The following is a 19335-nucleotide window of genomic DNA, read 5'->3' on the forward strand; positions in this document are numbered from 1 at the left end:
AAGATAGAAAAAAAAAACCCACCACAGGTAGGTATACAATTATGGACGAGCGACTGCCGACACAGAGGTAGCTACAGCCGTGGACTACCGTACTGCGTCTGCTAGTATAGACTGGATGATAATGATATAAAAAATATATATATATCACTACTGCAGGACAGGTATATATTATATAATGACGGACCTGCTGGACACTGTCAGCAGACTCCTAAACTACTAGTATGAAGAAGATAGAAAAAAAAAACCCACCACAGGTAGGTATACAATTATGGACGAGCACTACCGACACAGAGGTAGCTACAGCCGTGGACTACCGTACTGCGTCTGCTAGTATAGACTGGATGATAATGATATAAAAAATATATATATATCACTACTGCAGGACAGGTATATATTATATAATGACGGACCTGCTGGACACTGTCAGCAGACTCCTAAACTACTAGTATGAAGAAGATAGAAAAAAAAAACCCACCACAGGTAGGTATACAATTATGGACGAGCGACTGCTGACACAGAGGTAGCTACAGCCGTGGACTACCGTACTGCGTCTGCTAGTATAGACTGGATGATGATATAAAAAATATATATATATCACTACTGCAGGACAGGTATATATTATATAATGACGGACCTGCTGGACACTGTCAGCAGACTCCTAAACTACTAGTATGAAGAAGATAGAAAAAAAACCCACCACAGGTAGGTATACAATTATGGACGAGCACTGCCGACACAGAGGTAGCTACAGCCGTGGACTACCGTACTGCGTCTGCTAGTATAGACTGGATGATAATGATATAAAAAATATATATATATCACTACTGCAGGACAGGTATATATTATATAATGACGGACCTGCTGGACACTGTCAGCAGACTCCTAAACTACTAGTATGAAGAAGATAGAAAAAAAAAAACCACCACAGGTAGGTATACAATTATGGACGAGCACTGCCGACACAGAGGTAGCTACAGCCGTGGACTACCGTACTGCGTCTGCTAGTATAGACTGGATGATAATGATATAAAAAATATATATATATCACTACTGCAGGACAGGTATATATTATATAATGATGGACCTGCTGGACACTGTCAGCAGACTCCTAAACTACTAGTATGAAGAAGATAGAAAAAAAAACCCCACCACAGGTAGGTATACAATTATGGACGAGCACTGCCGACACAGAGGTAGCTACAGCCGTGGACTACCGTACTGCGTCTGCTAGTATAGACTGGATGATAATGATATAAAAAATATATATATATCACTACTGCAGGTATATATTATAATATAATGAATGACGGACCTGCTGGACACTGTCTGTCAGCAGAATGCGTTTATAGAATAAAAAAAAAAAACACCACACGAGTGTTTAACTTTTTCAGGCAGACAATATACTGGTGGTCACTGGTCAGTCACACTGGCAGCAAAAGTGTGCACTGTTATGTACTCCTGCTATAACTGCTCCCCAGTCTCCCCCACAATTAAGCTGTGTGAGCAGTGAGCACTCAGCACAGTCAGATATACATAGATGATATTATCATGCAGCACACTGAGGCTGAGCACAGATATGGTATGTGACTGTGTATCGTTTTTTTTCAGGCAGAGAACGGATTTTAAATAATAAATAAAACTGGTGGTCACTAGTATAACTATCAGCAAAACTCTGCACTCTCTGAGTACTCCAGTCCTAATGCTCCCCAAAATTACTAAAATTAAATTACTAGTAAATCAAGTGTCTCACTCTCTATCTAAACGGAGAGGACGCCAGCCACGTCCTCTCCCTATCAATCTCAATGCACGTGTGAAAATGGCGGCGACGCGCGGCTCCTTATATAGAATCCGAGTCTCGCGATAGAATACGAGCCTCGCGAGAATCCGACAGCGGGATGATGACGTTCGGGCGCGCTCGGGTTAACCGAGCAAGGCGGGAAGATCCGAGTCTGCCTCGGACCCGTGTAAAAAGGCTGAAGTTCGGGGGGGTTCGGATTCCGAGGAACCGAACCCGCTCATCTCTAATACTAGTGTGTTTATATATCCACATCAATATTATAGACTATCACTGTCCTTCTTATCCCTGATATTATTATCATCGTATTATGACCCATGTCCCACTGTAGCTATGGTATCGACCCTACAGATTGATTATTGCCTCACTATGGGAGGCTCCTTTATGCCTGTGGAACGCTGACCCCGCCTCTGTCTTGGCCGAGTGGAACGCATAGTTTTCCAACTCAGTTATTATGTAAAGTGGGATCTCATGTATATATATTTATGTTGTCCCTATTAGAGTGTTACGGTATGGTGGCTAAGATAGTCATTTTGTGTGTTTGAGGAGTTAATACTCGCTCCGAGCTGTCTCTTGTGTTGTGGGCAGTGCGTCCGCGACTTCCGGAACGTATGACTTACGGTTAGGTGGAACACATGCGGGTCAGGTCCGGCAGTAGCGGCACCAGTGTTCCCCAATGGCTGTGTGTGGTTGTGTTGTGCGTGGCGGGTTGGTCTGCCCACGGGGGTCTGATCTGGGGTCTTGTTGACCGCTCGTGTGCAGTGTCTGTCCTCATTGTGGAGTTTGTGACAGATGGGACTGTATTTTTGATTACTCCGGGGACTTCCAGCCACTTCCGGTCCGGGAGCCTTAAATAGACGTCCTGTGGCTGGTGAAAGGCATGCAGCACATGGACGATCTAGTACCTCTGAAGCTCTGTAAGTATCAGTTTCTATCAGGATTATTCCTAATGTGTCATGGTTGATTCTATTCTGAGCATCTATTGATGTTACTTTCTACATTATTTAGCTCTGTACACCAGCTCAGACCCTGTTGCTGTATCTGAGTAATAGTGGCTGGATTAGCAGGTATGCTCACTTCTAAGCACTATAGGTGAATTGTCCTTATACATTTCACAAGTGTCGTATGGTTGATGATATGGTGTTCATTGTTTTAGATACACAAGTATCTCTGGTAAACATGAAAGTTTATTGGAATACACACCAGCCTACCTTCCTCTTTACATGTTGTGGTCAAGTATAACTCCAGGTGAGTCAGGTCCCACTGTGGTGAATGGAGGTCATGTCACAGGTGATGGTCGTGTCTTACGCTTAAGGTGTAGTGTCCTTTTTCGTGGACCTAGGTGGTGATGGGCTTTGATGTGGATGTAGGCATCTAAACGTTTTATTGGTATTATGTGAGTTGAGTGCCACATGGCCTGGGAGGCAGTCTCCTAATACTGTATGCTTTTTTTGTTGTAGACTTATTTCAAGCCTTTGAGAATTTGATGTTGATACAATGATCATTTGTAGCCGGTCTTGAGAAAGGTTCGTTATCGAACCAAAACGTCGACATTAAGGCTGTCTATTGACCACAAGAAAGTTTCTTCTTTTATATGGACTGAGATTAATGTATATGCGTGAGTGCACCTTCCACCCTGTGGAGAACATTGCTATTTCAAGTGGACTATTATGGTCTATTGGGAGCACCCGCTACGTTGGAACCATTGAGATGAGAGTGCAGGATCTACTTGGATATATATATATATATATATATATATATATATTTCATTTTGTTCTATACCCCAGTGTTGTATACTATTATTTTTATATATATTTGTGCTATACCGCAGTGTGCTATAGTATTATTTTTCTAGTGTCAAGCCATCTGTACCCTTTGTAAAGCCATAGTAAGTGGAGGTCATTAAAGGAAAGGAAAAAAAAGTTTCTACGGGACAAGAACGACTATGACAAAGGCTTAACAAAGAATTGGAGCAGATTTAAAGGACCAGATCATCAGCACAATGGAACAGGAAGATACAAATGGAGAACAGTCCCCAATAGGGGAAGAATATCCAGTAATATGAGTACGGACTCTCCAACCAATACACATATAAGAACGACCAACAGATTTTCAGCTCTACAAAGAAGGGATTATCAGTAAGAACGGGAGCACGAACAAAAGATACAGTAAGAAATATGGTGACAGAAGACAGCAAACAAGCATCACCCATGAAGAAAAGGTATTTAGAAGAAGAGGCAAACGGGGCGGTAGGAGGAAGAGAACAGAAGAGAAGGAATCTACTCTAGCCGAACCAAAAGGCAAAGGTATCTTCAATCTATCCAAACATACACTAACAAAGCCAGAGGTAACACTATTAAGCAGAGGACTATCATTCGCACCTACAAGTGGATATAATAAATTTGAGACCTTTATAGACCTGAATAAATTTGTAAGGAAACTTACTCTCAAAAGACACTTCATAAGGAAAGAAGATGCTATCATAAGCAACTATGTGGACCATTCAAGATCCGGCTTAAAACCAACATCCAAATATTACCCTCTGGAATCAAAGGGTAATAATATCAGCATGTTTTACGAACTGGTAAAGAAGGATCTATGTGACTCAGAACTGAAACCGATAAAGGAAAAGAACATGAAAAATCATGAATGTGAAGCCTTGAAGAGACTACAGAAAAGTAACAACCTGGTTATAAAACAGGCTGACAAAGGGGGTGGATTAGTTATTATGGACCACGATGCGTATACAAAGGAGGCATTAAGGTTATTGGGAGAAACAAAATCATACACAATGCTTCAAAGCGACCCAAAAGAAGCCTTTGTGGAAGAACTTAGGATGTTGCTTGTACAAGGACTAAGAAATGACGTGGTAACCAAAGAAGAATACCAATATCTTATGCAGTCTAATCCAACTACCCCCATTTTTTACTTTCTGCCAAAAATACATAAATCTTTGACCAATCCTCCGGGCCGTCCAATAGTGGCAGGTATAGGCTCATTAACTGCAAATTTATCGGAATATGTCGATATCTTCCTGAAGAACTACGTGAAAGATCTCCCATCCTTCTTGAAAGATACGACATCAGTACTCAACCTATTGAAAACAGTTGAATGGAAGGATAATTACATCTGGGCAACAGTGGACGTTCAATCCCTGTATACATGCATCGAACATTCGAAAGGTATAGCTGCATGCAGGGAATTTTTAGATAGCGATCCATCTTTGACCAACACTCACAGGAATTTTATATGTGATATTATGCATTTTATCCTGAGCCATAACTATTTTAAATTCTTAAACCAGTTTTATCTACAATGCTGCGGTACAGCGATGGGGACGATTTTTGCCCCGAGTTTTGCAAATCTTTTTATGGGATGTTGGGAGAGAACACAGGTCTACACCAAAAGTGCTTTTAAGGAAAATGTGGTCTTCTATAAATGTTACATTGACGACATTTTAATCATCTGGGATGGCACACCTGAAGCTTTTAATGAATTTATAAGGACTTTGGGAGATAATGACTGGAACCTTGCCTTCACTTCAACAACAAATGATAGATCCATTGAGTACTTGGACCTAATCTTAACTGGAGAAAATGGAAAAGTGACCACCAAGAATTCATCAAAAACGTGGATATGAACAGTTACCTGCATTACCAAAGCAGTCACCTGGAAAGGTGGAAGAATAACATCCCGGCCTCCCAGTTTTCAAGAATCAAATGGAACTGCACAAATAACAAGGATTGTGAAGACCAACTAGAGATATACAGGAAGAGGTTTGAAGAGAAAGAATACCCGAAGTCCCTGTTGGTTGAGGCATTGGAAAAAACTAGATCTTTGGATAGGGAAAAGCTTCTAACATACAAAACCAAGGAAAAAACAAAAGAAAGAGTTGCCTTCATTACCACGTACAGTCAACATGAAAAAGTGATTAGAAACTCCCTCAGATCTCATTGGGGAATTCTGCTAATGGACCCAGTGCTCAAAGAAATCTTACCGCCCAAACCAGAACTGATTTTTAAAAAATCTAAAAACCTTAAAGACCTGATTGCACCTAGTATGCTGAAGGAAATATCCACCCGGAACACCCCTATGTTGAAATGTATGGGGTCTTATAAATGTGGGAAGTGCAATATATGTAAGTTTTTACATCGGAACAGAAAACTTTTAGCGACATAGAGGAAAAGAAGGAGTACACTATAAAGAACTTTATGAACTGCAATACATCATCCGTGATTTACCTCTTGGAGTGTCCTTGCAAAATGAAGTATGTAGGAAAAACGAAGAGACCTCTCAAAATACGGATTCAAGAGCACATAAGGAATATCAAGAACAAGGTTGTTAGCCACGCAGTTTCTCGACATTTTGCATGTGAACACAATTCCAATCCAGAGGACCTTACTTTTAAGGCAATTGAACACGTTTGCTTGGGCAAGAGAGGAGGAGACCTAGGAAACAAACTTTCAAGACGGGAAATGTATTGGATTTTCCAGTTGCAGACTCTACACCCAGTCGGCCTCAATGAGGGTTACGAAATTGCCCCTTTCTTATGAGGTGCAGTATCGTATAAATATTACACAATTTTTAGCCCCCCTATACCTCCCTCACTTCACACTTCCTAGTTATCTACTGCCCACAATAAAGCAAATAAAATTACGCGGTATTGTGATGTCCAATTTTTTTCGCGTACAGTCAAACCACACTGGGACGCCCAATCTCGTCCGATCTTGGAAGCTAAGCAGTGTTTGGGCCTGATCAGTACCAGGGAAGGGAACTACCTGGGAAGATTGGGTACTGTAATGTTTAAACAAATGGCGCCAGTATAATACCAACTTATAATGTTTGCAATCTCACCCCCCTCTTTTTAAATTAACGTCACAAGGTCACGAAACTTCTGCACTTTCCACCCATTAATCCTAAATCACCTATAATGAACGTAGTAGTAAAATATATAATTTCAGAAAAAACACTTCTGCTCATCTTACACTCCTATGTATATTATATTTCATCTCCTTCAACCTTGAGGTCCTGCTACCTCATAATTAGCATTGCACTAGCACTTTATTTATTTATTTATTTAAAAACGGGACATGTTACAATTTATTCTCATATTTTTGCTGATGATCGCATATCCACATATAATAAAATCGTTTTGAATGTTTAGATAATATCTGTTGCAAAGATATTACCATATATTCTCTTTCTATTTCGGTTGCCATGGACACGGGTATAACTGAGAATTATCTGGATCAAAAAAGAGCTTCTAAAAGATGGCTGCCGCACTGTAGGAATCCTATGGACGGAATCCCAGCAAAGATGGCCGCCGCCGCATAGGTCCGTGGAGACATAACCCTCCTGTACATTTTTACGCCTGCCGAGGAGAGCCGTGAACACCAGTACAGTGAATATACTGAAAGCCGGGAGACGCCGCGGGCGCATGCGCAATCATGGACCGGAAGTGGGGCGGAAGTGACGAAGGTCCGGCATCCGTCACCGGAAGTGTGGCGGAAATGCCACTTATATACAGAAATTTGTTTTTATGGACTTTAGCCTCGAAAAAACTCGTGTTTTGATCCTAAAACCTATTGATTCTGCTCTGACTTGCTAGCCTATATAATCTATTTGCACTAAAAAGCATTCTAAAAGCCTGCAATATATAATTGCATCATGTGACCCCCAGTGATGTCACAACCCCTTCACCAGGTACTCTGGCTATAAATAGACAGGGAAGCTCAGTATGTCCCTACCCTTTGAAGAAGTCTGTTTGAGACGAAACGCGTTGGGTTTCCTGCACCAATCCCCTGCTGTTTCTTAAAGCTAAGTTGATCCTCTTATCCTTGTAAAAATTTTATGTGTTCCAAAAAAATTTTTACTTGAAAATTTTTTTTACTTGATCCATACTTTTATGTTTTTATGTATCCTTTTTTACTCTCATATTAACAATTTTTTTTAGAAAATAAATTTTATAAACATTTATATATTCCTGTGCCTTTTACCATTTTTTAGCAACACTGAGCGCCGAACCCTATCTCTCCAACTCTCCATATATATATATATATATAAATATATATATATTTATTTCATTTTGTTCTATACCCCAGTGTTGTTTACTATTATTTTTCAGTGACATTTTTGGTTAGACTGCAGTGTATCATACAAGTATTGTGTGACATTATAGGTGGTCCATCCCCAGACGTGCTTTGTTGTACATAAAGGGGTCTGTTCCAGACAAAAGACTGCTGTGTTCATCCAGGGGTGCTCTGCCAAACTAGGGGTGTGACCACAGTGTACAAAATCTTAAAGCCAAATATATTATTGGGGGAAAAATAAATAAATAAATATATATATATATATATTTGTGCTATACCGCAGTGTGCTATAGTATTATTTTTCTAGTGTCAAGCCATCTGTACCCTTTGTAAAGCCATAGTAAGTGGAGGTAGGGACCTTAACCATCAAGGACTGACTCCTCACTTATTCGGGCATACTGAGAAAGATCCTTGAGTGCTATGCCATCTGCTGCTGCAGTGAGTGATCTTCCTCCCTGAGGCGACAAGGAACACTATTTGTAGTCATTTAACAAAACAATTGACTATTAACCAATCTTTTGTTGAACAAGGTGGAACAAGTATGACAGCAGTGACCCAGTTGCACAGCGGATTACTGATTCCACAACAGCTACAGTATGCTGGCATTAGATGTGGTATCTGCCAATAATGCAGTGGGTTTTAGACAGCTAATTCAGGTCCTGTGTCCCCACTACCAAATCCCATCTAGATTCCATTTCACTAGAAAAGCAATTCCTAGTATGTACAAGGACTTTCAAAAAAACCTAATTAGTGTCTACAGATATGTGAACAAGTGGAACAGGGCAAATGAAAGATTACATAACTGTGACAGCCCACTGGGTAGTTGTATTGCCTTCAGCAGCACCAACAGCTGCAGCAGCATCTTACACATGCCAGCTCATTCAGATGCAGGCTACTCTGTGTATCAATAGTTTCATCAAGAGTCCCTGCTTGGATACTAATCAGGATTTGTGATTTTGGACAATGCCACAAATAATGTGAGAGCAGTACAGCTGGGTTAATTCCAATAAGTCCCCTGTTTTGTCCACACAATTAATTTGGTGGTGTAAATTTTGTTTCAAAATGACAGGAGCATGCAGGAAATGCTCTATGTGGCCCCCAAAAATTTTGGGACATTTTTGGCATTCTCGCAAGTGCATGGCGAAGATTGCAGTACCTGCAAATACTGCTGAAGCAAGAGGTAGTAAGTAGGTGGTATTCTACCCTTTACATACTCCAGCGGATGGAGGAGCAGCAAAAGGCCATCCAAGGCTACACAACAACCTATGACATAGGGAAAGGAGGGAGGATGTAACTTACTCAAGCACAGTGAAAAACACTGTCAGTGTGCAAGGTTCTCAAACCCTTTGAAGTTACCACATGTGAAGTTAGTACAGACAGTGCCAGCTTGAATCAGGTAATTCCTCTTATTACACTCATAGAAAAGCAGCAGGAAAAACTGAAGGAGGAACAGAAATGAAGCAATTCTGCTAAGCCCTTCATTCGCTTTCCCATCTATATTTTGCAACCATACTTGATCCTACGTTTAAATTGTACGCTTTGTCTTTTTTTCCAACAGACACAAAGCTAAAGAGATGCATAGAGCCATTGGTGAGAAAATTGTCAGCTCAAGTAGAACATAACATGGCAACATCTACTCCTTCAGTTTCTCCAGCAACTTCGGCAGCCAGGAAAAAATTAAATTTTCCTAAGAGACCCACTGGTGGTAATGCAGATCAGTCAGCAAAAACCTACGCAATTGGCGTAGGACACTTCCCCCAAATGTGGAAAAGATGTTCATCAAAATTAATTACAAATTCCACAAGGAAGACATTTACCAGCAATTATGTCCAGAAAATACAGAAGCGTCTGTAATGGTGGATGCCAGTGAGGATGAATTAATACTGTAGTTTGTGAAGAAGAGGATGAACACAATGATGGAGGTGAGGAATCAGATGATGGTGACGATATCTTGCCTATGTAGAGCCAGTTTGTGAATGTAGAGACCATTGGCAGCTTGTTTTATGGCAGCCCAAACAAACCAAACATTTCAGCCACAAGTGGCAGACCCTTTTGCTGAAGTGATTGGTTTGGTAAACTGCGCATGCCCTGTTTAATATATACAACATAAGGGTGGATGGGAAGGCTCAGGGTGGCATCTCTCACCATTTGTGCAAGTTATAATGTAAAGTTTTCCATCATTAAGACCCACTGAATCACCAATGTATTTATGTATAAGATGCCTAGTTATTATTATTATTTACTGTTCATCATTTAGATCTGTCGCTCACTTCCGGAAGTGTTGTAAACTGAAAGTAATTGTGTAATTAGGTAGATGGACATAAATATCTCCCCATTACAATGCTCTGTTATCTCCTGAGGAAGCCTGGAAGGCGAAACGCGTTGAGAGAAAGCTTATTTCCAAAATGAATTGTATTTTAATTTTTTTAAAATTTATTTATACTTTTTACTTTATACTAAATAAATACTTTGAAATGGTTAGATGACCTAAACCACAAAGATCCTGGCATACGTGATCTGAATATTTGGATAAAGACCCATGTGTTGTGCTTGATACCTATATAGATCTGATGGTGAAAAACAGCCCAAGTGGATGGTGATAGGCCTTTAACAAAGTTATTATCTGGTATGCAACCATTATTTTCTGTGTGTTGTAACGCACCTGAAAGAACTTACTACACCATAAGGCGCTTGTTCTTCTCCCTCCTTCTTTTACAGAGTTTCATGTAAGTTTACTTATTTATTCATTTTAAATCACATGTGCTTGCCAGGCATTTAGTAACAAAAGCACAATAAAAAGAGTATGTTGAAAATGTAAAATCAAAATCTGCCGAAAAATGCATGCAGTGTGTGGAAAAAAATTAAGCCAATATATATTGTACATTACATAAAAACACACATTTGACTTGCCCTTTTAGCTCTTGGTCCAGGTTTTACCATTGTGCAGCTAAGCATATGACCATCTTCATTAACTGTAGCCTCATAATCTTCAAGTTCCTGTTACAAGTGATCACAGCAAAAGACAAATTTACATCTTTATAGCTCTTCAACAGAGTGTAACATTTAGCCATTGATATGCCATTCATAGGGGTGAATTGAATTGTCGGCGATGATCTTGCCCAGGCAAGTCTGCACGATACCTGCCGCACTTTACAGTGGTGGGATCTTGCACAAATGTGTTCACTATCCCAAAAGGTAGCAAGCACTTTTGAGCAAATCAGGGTGCTCATTGGTCAGACGAAGGGTGTGACCTGTCTAATGCAAATCAACTTTAAACTACATTCTAATCTGGAAACCATTTCACTGACTCCAGCACTGCACTCCATTTCCCTGATTTCACTTTAGAATTTTTAATCTCCACTCATCTTTTTTCCCCACCTTACTATACCATCAATAATCTACTAGTCAAACCCTTTTGCTGGGTGAACTATCATCAGTGATCCCAGAGGGGGCAAAACAATTACTTTAACCTACTATCATACCAAACTGCGTACACCCGATATCGTTCAATCTTGGAAGCTAAGCAGTGGTGGGCTTAGCTTGTACTAAGATGGGAGATCTCCTGGGAATACCAAATTTTATAGGTTTTGAGAAACTAAGATACTCTGACCCTAAAACTGACAGCAGATTCACCACTTTTCTTCCTTCACACTGAGACTTAGCATCAGTGTTGGACTGGGGCATGCAGGGCCTACCGGGGGAATGCAGTGGTAGTGGCCCGTCTTAAGAATAACCATTAGAGAGTGCATGCTCTGGGCCCTTTGATAAATATATATAGTAAATACTGCCAGTGTATACATGATAATGTACCAGACTAATAACTGCAATGCACTGTAGAAACTATACCATAGTCCTGTGCAGTATAAGGTAATATGTCTAATGTATAATTTATGTGCACAGTCTGGAACCTGATCCCTAGAGGTGTAGGTAGGCCTGCAGGCAGTGAGGCCCACCGAGAGTTTACCTTGTAACCCTGTGGGCCAATCCAACCCTACCTAGCATTGGCACATCTTGGAATAATCTTGGCAATACCGACCTGTCACCTACCAACGTTCATTGTTATCATAATAAACTGTATTTTGGAGAATAGCTAACTTCAAATATAAATCCTAGAGTGTTTTTGAAAGCAGTTATTATAATACTCTATGGGGCCCTTTCTGAATTATCAACCCAATTTGGGTAGAATCAATTGAACATTCACTTTACTTGTAGTTCCATTTAATGCAGTACTTTTACCATCAGCTATGATACTGTAGGTGGCCAAACGTAGTATTTTATTTTTGGTTCATCATATTTATACACACAGTATATCTGTATAAGATATCTATTAAAAGTTTTATGTTTTGAATATTGTCAAATTGAATTGAATTTCCTTTTTGAGGAGTAAACCCACAAAAGAGTCTACATTTTCTTTTTCTTGTAGTCACAGTGAATGTATGTGTTCAAGCTTTTCCAAATCAAATTTGTCCAACATTTTCTTGCAGTTTTATTTTAAAGTATGTACTGTTAGATATGCTGCTATTTAAATAAATGACTCATCATTCGATAAATACACGATCTGTGAACATATTTTTGCTAATTGTATGTTTGCCTTCCCTCCTTGAATGTCCGGAGGATTCTCAAATTTAGGGATTTCACAAACATGCATTAGAAATAAAGAATTTGACAGCAAATTGACCTAAGCACATATACATGCACACACTTACACACTAGGGTTTTTTTTTTCCAGGAGCCAGTTAACCTTCCAGTATATTTTTGGATTGCAGGAGGAAACCAGAGTACCTGGAGGAAACCCACTCAAGCAAGGAGAGAATATACAAACTCCACACAGTTAGGGCCATTGTGGAAATCGAACCCATAACCTCAGTGCTGTGAGGCAGTAATGCTAACCATTACACCATCCGTATTGCCCTCATTGAAAGCTATGTCTTGCTAAAACTTTATCCAATTGTAAAACATATACTAATAAAAGGTAACTGAGTTTATTCTTAGTGCAGGGCCTTAACCTGTGGGAGCAGAGTTTGACAAACTTGTATAGAAGCATGTGAACATATAGCCCTTTTCCCCTAAACTCCCAGGATCAGCCCAGGATTTTGAACATGGTCTGAACCCGGGTCAGACCATGTTCACTCCACACCTTCAACTCAGGTTATTCCCGGGTCGACCCAGTTTACACTGCACCTGTTTGTAGTCTCTCTGTTCTGCCGGCACCTGAAGATGACATCATCCATTGAATGATCCATGTCATTTTTCTAGTACCCTGAGCAGTGTCTGAGTTATAAAAAAAATAATAATCACTTACCCAACCAGTTACTTCAAACATCTTCAAGTCCAGTGGATCTCCCTGTAATTTTCCATCCAGCATGATAAGTGAATGACAGGTAGTCATTGCTTTAAGTATGTGGGACCAGGTCAGAGTATGAAAAGAATTGAACAAATTCACATCCTGAAAACTGAAAAAATGTGTGATGAATATTGTCTGGCGGTGTAAGTATAAAATCCCTAAAGATCACCGGCGAGATGTAATGCCGCCCGAGTCCGGCAGCTGTGCGGGATACCGGCCGAACTCAGATATTTTTTGAAAGGGGCAATCACTTATTAGACAAAACCATGCCTTGTAAGTGATTGCCCCTCTTAAAAAACGTCTGGGTTCGGCCGGCAGCCCGCACAGCCGCAGGGCTCGGGCGGCATTACATCCCGCGGCATATCTGATTTTGTATAAAATTGAAATGTAATATAACTGACTAGGAATCAAACAGAAACCCCCATGAAGAACATTTTAATTGACCTTCAAATAAGTAAAGAGCATCCATTTACTATTAGAATATAGAAAGACCTTTCCAGCCTTGTCCATGTTTGAAAAACAACACAAAGAAATATATTGTAACTATTTACATATAACTAAAATGACAAACTACACATTATAAACAAAATAAAGTTTATGATTTATTTCTTTTACTTTTAAATCTACAGTATTTGCCCTTTCCATCTCTGCTCTCCTCTATGGGGTTGACCCAAGTAGGTGTAAATTGGGTTCTGCAAGCTGCTCCCACGACGAACTGTAATACAATTCTAAATTCACATTTGCTTTTTTAGAGGAAATTTGTGTCCCTGAGGGTGTGAAAAGGAAGAGAAAATTTGTAATTGAAGTTAAAATGTAGGGACTTATTTCAGAACCCCTTGGCCAGGGGCGCTGGCCAAGGAGGGTGGGGGTGGGATGGATGCCAGCCTGCATAAGAGCCTGTCAACAGGATATAACTATTTCTCCCTGTAGTCGAAGTGCCTGCCTCTCTATGTTATCTGCTCACAAATTTATCTTCTCCCCACTTCTTCCATTAGCCAGGTGCTGCTCAAGAAATGTGAGCTGCTGCTGTGGCTGTACTGCACTGCCAGGTGTTCATGTGTAAACCGTGAGGTGTACACTCTTTGCCACTGCCCCTCCCCCTTAAAATCTGACAGCCTCTGCCCAGCATATACTTTTCCCAGGCACTATTGTGCGAGGTCCCACCTCCTTGCTCCTCCAAGTCCCCACTCCCTTCCTCTCTCATACTCCACTCGGCTAGTCCTCCCATGCAGCGATGTGTAAGGACCCCTCATGCCCATCCCCTTCCAGAGTTCCACACCTTCCCTCTCTCCTGCTCTGCAGTCAGCATGCCTGGTCCTTCTCCTACCCTGCAGCAATGTGTGAGGAACCCTCTTCCAGACCCCTCTCTCTCTCTCTCTCTCTCTCTCTCTCTCTCCTGTTCTGCCTGTCTCGTCCTTCTCCCCCAGCCTGCAGCCAGTGTGTGAGTTAACATAGGGCCTACTGCAAGACTCAGAGCATCAGTTATGTACCTTGGGTAGGCTGTGTATTTATTCATGTTATTTGGGAGGTGTAATGTATCTCAGGGGTCCATTCTTGAATTATATGGGGAGTGATGACGATTGGGGGTATAGTAATGTAACTCTTGCAGCCGTAAATAGAATTGTCTGTCAGATGGGAAATAAGTCTTACATAACGTCAACTCTAATAACGCAAGGGACAAGTCAGGATTGAATAAAGAACAATGCAAGCAGTTATTTAAAAAGTCCTTCATGGCTATCATACCTCCACTGTAAGGTATAGATGTGTACAAGCTGGACACATCTAAATAACACGCAAGTGCATTAGAGGGAACCTCTTTAAATTCCAACAATTTGTTGAGAAAAGTAGTGGTGTCCTCTGTTACTGCTGCTCTGCAGTCAATAATATGAACCCCTCTCACCTGTGTGCAACTGACACTCCTGTGGAACGCGGAAGCCGAGCCCTGTGAAACGCAACTGCGGCAGTTCCCATGGTAACCTGGGTCCATGAAACCAGAAGTGCGGCTACTTGACCAGCGGAGAGGGAGTTTCCTGATTGTCTGCATGGTGGCAGGTAAGTATCTTGTTTGGGGGTATTTAGGAGGGGTTTTTTCTTATTCTGTATGGTTATCTGTGTGGTCCTGAGAAATGGGATGTGTCCCTGAAAACATTAGACTGTTTGCCAGGTCTAATACAGATCTTTTGCACATGTAAGTCTCCAGAGTGCCTTTATTTATGTATGTATACGTGTGTATATATATATATATATATATATATATATACACACACAGATGGAGCCACGCTCATCTGAGGCGGCTCCAACGCATAGCAGCATTCCCGGTGTGACTAGGCGATGCATCTGCCTAGTCACGCTGGGAGTGCAAAGAGATGCTCCCCTTTAAGTGAATGGGGCACGTGCGCGTCACGGACACGGTGGTAGGCATGCCCAGGCACAGATGGAGCCATGATTAGCATGGCTCAATTTGTGTATATATATATATATATATATATATATACACACACACACACACACACACACACATACACACACACACACACACACACACACACACACACACACACACACACACATACTGTACACACACACTCACACATGCACATTCTGGAGTCTTACCTTGTAGCAGTGTATTGTAGATACTGAGGGAAGATAGCGGGCACAACATTAAGGACTGCCCCCTCACGGCAAAATGACGCGATTAATGGGTACATCAGGAGTGGGCGGGGCTAAAATGACATAATTCTAACGGAATCTAGTCATATTGGCTCCGCCCCCTCCCCACTGAACCGGGAATTGTGGCAATTTGCTGTGAGTGGGCAGACCTTTGTAATATTGTGTCTGCTGTCTCTTGTCTGTCAGAGAAGGGGCGTTCTGCGTACTCAGAATCCCTCCCTGTATGCGCTACTTAGTGGAGGATCCATTAAATTTCTATTGCACATATGCGGTGGCCATTTTTTTCCTGCGGCTGGAGCTCCGACATGGGTGCAACGTGTGCACTGCACACATTGCATCCATTATAGTAATGCCAATAAGTATAGTGTATAGAGGGGCCAGTGATGTAGTGTAGGGTATAAGGATATTTAAATTGGGTGTACTATGGTGTGGCCATGCCTCTTCCGCATGCTATCATGCCCCTTTTTTGGTGCACAATGAAAATATGGGGGAGCCAGTCCCTTACTTTGACAGGGGCGCTCAGAACCCTATATATACTACTGCACCTTGGCCGCCTCCCCTAATGACTAATAAGGCATTATAAGGTTCTAATTAGCTTAATTGGGCCAATAATTTCATGTCATTATTAAGGGTTAAAAAAATGGCCTCAAATTACACCAAAATCAACTTTTCCTTATGTGTATGCATCCTAAATGTAATTATATATTTCAACAAAAAATAATTCAATGTTATAACTTTATTTCTTAGAAATTTATTTTTTACAAATATGACATATGATACATTTTAAGAGCAACCAATATTTTCCTTGTGCCCAGTAACAGCCTGCTGTATGATTCTTGTAACAAAGTTGTCATATTTTTTGGAGTCCAGGAAGGTCTTCCCAGTTTGTCATGCACTTCTCCCAGGTCATATTTTGTAGAAAATGTGCACATTTCTTGGGTATGCGCATTTGTCTGCTTTTCATGAAACAAACTCGCATTAGCAGACTGACTCCTAATTGGATTAAGTCCTATGTCTCCAACTATAGCTCCTCTAGAATGTAATCTCTTTGTGAGTTCCTTTTGTGGTCTATATATAATTGTTTAATATGCAATTATGCATATTGTAATTATGTATATATTTAACTTTATAAACTTGTCTATTAAATGTCCTTTATGATCTCACATGTTTTGTAATGTCACTGTATGTTCTATCCTATGTACTGTTCTGCAAAACCCTTGTGTCAACGAGTGTGGTATGCAAGGTCGACCACACAATGTCTAGGTCGACCACTCTTGGTAAACAGTAAGTAGTTCGACATGGTTTATAGTTCAACAGGGAATGACAGAAGGTCCACATGAGTTTTTGAACTTTTTTTGGTGTTGTTTTCTCCGTACAGTCCCCGGGATCCCCAATTAGTGCACCGTGTCCCCTTGCATGGCTCGTTTTGCTCACCATGCCTTGGACAAGGTTCCCATTTGTAGTCCACGTGGATCGTAAAGTATGAAAAAGTTAAAAAATATGAATAAATTTTGAAAAACTCATGTCAACCTTTTGTCATGTCAACCTAGAACATGTCGACCTAAAGTCTCTGTTGACCTAGAAACCATGTCTATCTACTTACTGTCGACCAATAGTGGTTGACCTAGACAGTGTTGACCCAAGTGTGGTCGACCTAGAGACTGGATACCATGTCACCTTACCAGAAAAATGACAGTTAATAATAACAATAACAGAAAGAATAAGGATTGTTACATATTTTCCTATTTATTAATTACTTGAAACTTACCGACTGTTATCACAAGGAAGAATGCCATATACATCTAAGATGTCTTCTGTCAAAGTGCCTGTCTAGGTAAATATAAAAAGATACATTTTATTTCACAAAAGTTGATACTACATTGTATGTATTATAGTGTAGTGTAGACTTTTACCATATGCCCACTATTACTATTCGTATAGTTGCTCATTGTGAGAAGCTTACATTCTAAAGTGATAGCTTGGCTTTTTAAGTGAATTGTGAGTTTGAAACAGCAGCAGGCGAGTTAGAATACAGAAAAAGGTGAGTTTTATAATAATGAAACAGAAACACAAATCTTTGGCCAATCCATTAACATCTGATACAATGTTTGGGCTAGAGCAGTGCAATGGATGTACTGCATTTGTTTTGAAAGAGGCATTATGGAGACTCAGCTGCTGTCCAATCTGTAAGGTATTTTCACTGCTGAAGGAGGAGATAGCTAAACTGCATGCTGAGATTTGTAGGATGTCTGTGTCCTTGAGGCCTCCACTGCTTCAGAGATCCACCAGACGACATTCTGCCTGGACTACTGTGGGCAGAGATTTCCAGAGGGACACAGATACCTGCCACAAGCTGTGACACTGCAAAACTCATCTGCTGCTCTTGCAGGGCTTGAAGATACAACTAATAGAGGCACTACAGAACAGGAGGATATGGGGACTTCTACTAACTATAGGAACAGGTAAAGGAACAGGAAAATTGCATCTCCAAAAAGGACTGCACTTCTCTTGGGAGATTCCATTATTAGAGGAATACATCTGGGAAATGCAAATGAAGTAGAGAAACAAGTAAGGTGCTTAACTGGAACCACAGCTCCAAGGGATAAAGAGCATATACTAAGAATTGTGAAGGCAGCAAGAATAGATGGGGAGGTGGATGTCATTGTCCACCTAGGGACAAATGACCTGGCTAATTCTGAACTCATAGCCATAAAAGATTAATTTAGGGGCAGATGTATTAAGCCTGGAGAAGGCATAAGGAAGTGATAAACAAGTGATAAGTGCAAGGTGATAAACGAAAGAGCCAATCAGCTCCTAACTGTTGATTTACACATTGGAGCTGATAGGCTGGTGCATTTATCACCTTGCAGTTATCACTGGTTTATCACGTACTTATGCCTTCTCCAGGTTAATACATCTGCCCCAATTTAGGTTGACTGGCCATATTATCCATTTAACCTGGGACACTCATGAATTACACAGGTTGTGTGGATGCTTAAAGCCATGTGAAATGCAGGCTTGTAGTCAGCCAGCCACAGAATCTGTGTAATTCATGAGTGTCCCAGGTTAAAGGAATAATATGGTCAGCCTAAATGTAGGAAGTTAGGGACTGCTCTGAAGCAGGTGGCAACCACTGTAACTTTTACGGAAGCATTGCCAGTACACAGAGGGGAAGACAGAACCCATTGCATCAGAAACATCAATGTTTGGTTAGGGACATAGTGCAATGAGGAGAGATTTGGAATTATAGGCCATAGTCACACCACCTGGCAAGATAGGAGCTTATACAAAAGTGATGGTCTGCACCCATACTAACTGAACAGTTTGGATGCTTCATTAAGAACTATTTAAACTAACAGAGGGGGGCAGCGAACCAAATAGGAATAAAGAAATCTGCTCCCCAAGCCCAGAGGTATTGTTTCTGCAGGCAAAGGGAA

General features: G+C 40.8%; 1 protein-coding gene and 1 pseudogene across 1 annotated transcript in view; one reads left to right on the forward strand and one right to left on the reverse strand.

Moving 5' to 3' along the window:
- Positions 1–6479: 6479 nt before the first annotated feature.
- Positions 6480–6598, forward strand: LOC134912997 (5S ribosomal RNA; annotated as a pseudogene).
- A 4062-nt stretch (positions 6599–10660) lies between these two features.
- The window catches only part of LOC134911399 (probable cation-transporting ATPase 13A4), a 61790-nt gene continuing 53115 nt past the window's right edge, over positions 10661–19335 (reverse strand). The window contains exons 6-8 of the mRNA XM_063919632.1: positions 17667–17728; positions 13187–13337; positions 10661–10881 (exon numbers count right to left, since the gene is read on the reverse strand). Of these exons, the coding sequence (XP_063775702.1) occupies positions 10768–10881; positions 13187–13337; positions 17667–17728 (327 nt within the window). The 3' untranslated portion in view covers positions 10661–10767. The remainder of the gene's footprint in view (positions 10882–13186; positions 13338–17666; positions 17729–19335) is intronic.

This window comes from Pseudophryne corroboree, chromosome 4 (assembly GCF_028390025.1).
Source record: "Pseudophryne corroboree isolate aPseCor3 chromosome 4, aPseCor3.hap2, whole genome shotgun sequence".
Classification (NCBI taxonomy): domain Eukaryota; kingdom Metazoa; phylum Chordata; class Amphibia; order Anura; family Myobatrachidae; genus Pseudophryne; species Pseudophryne corroboree.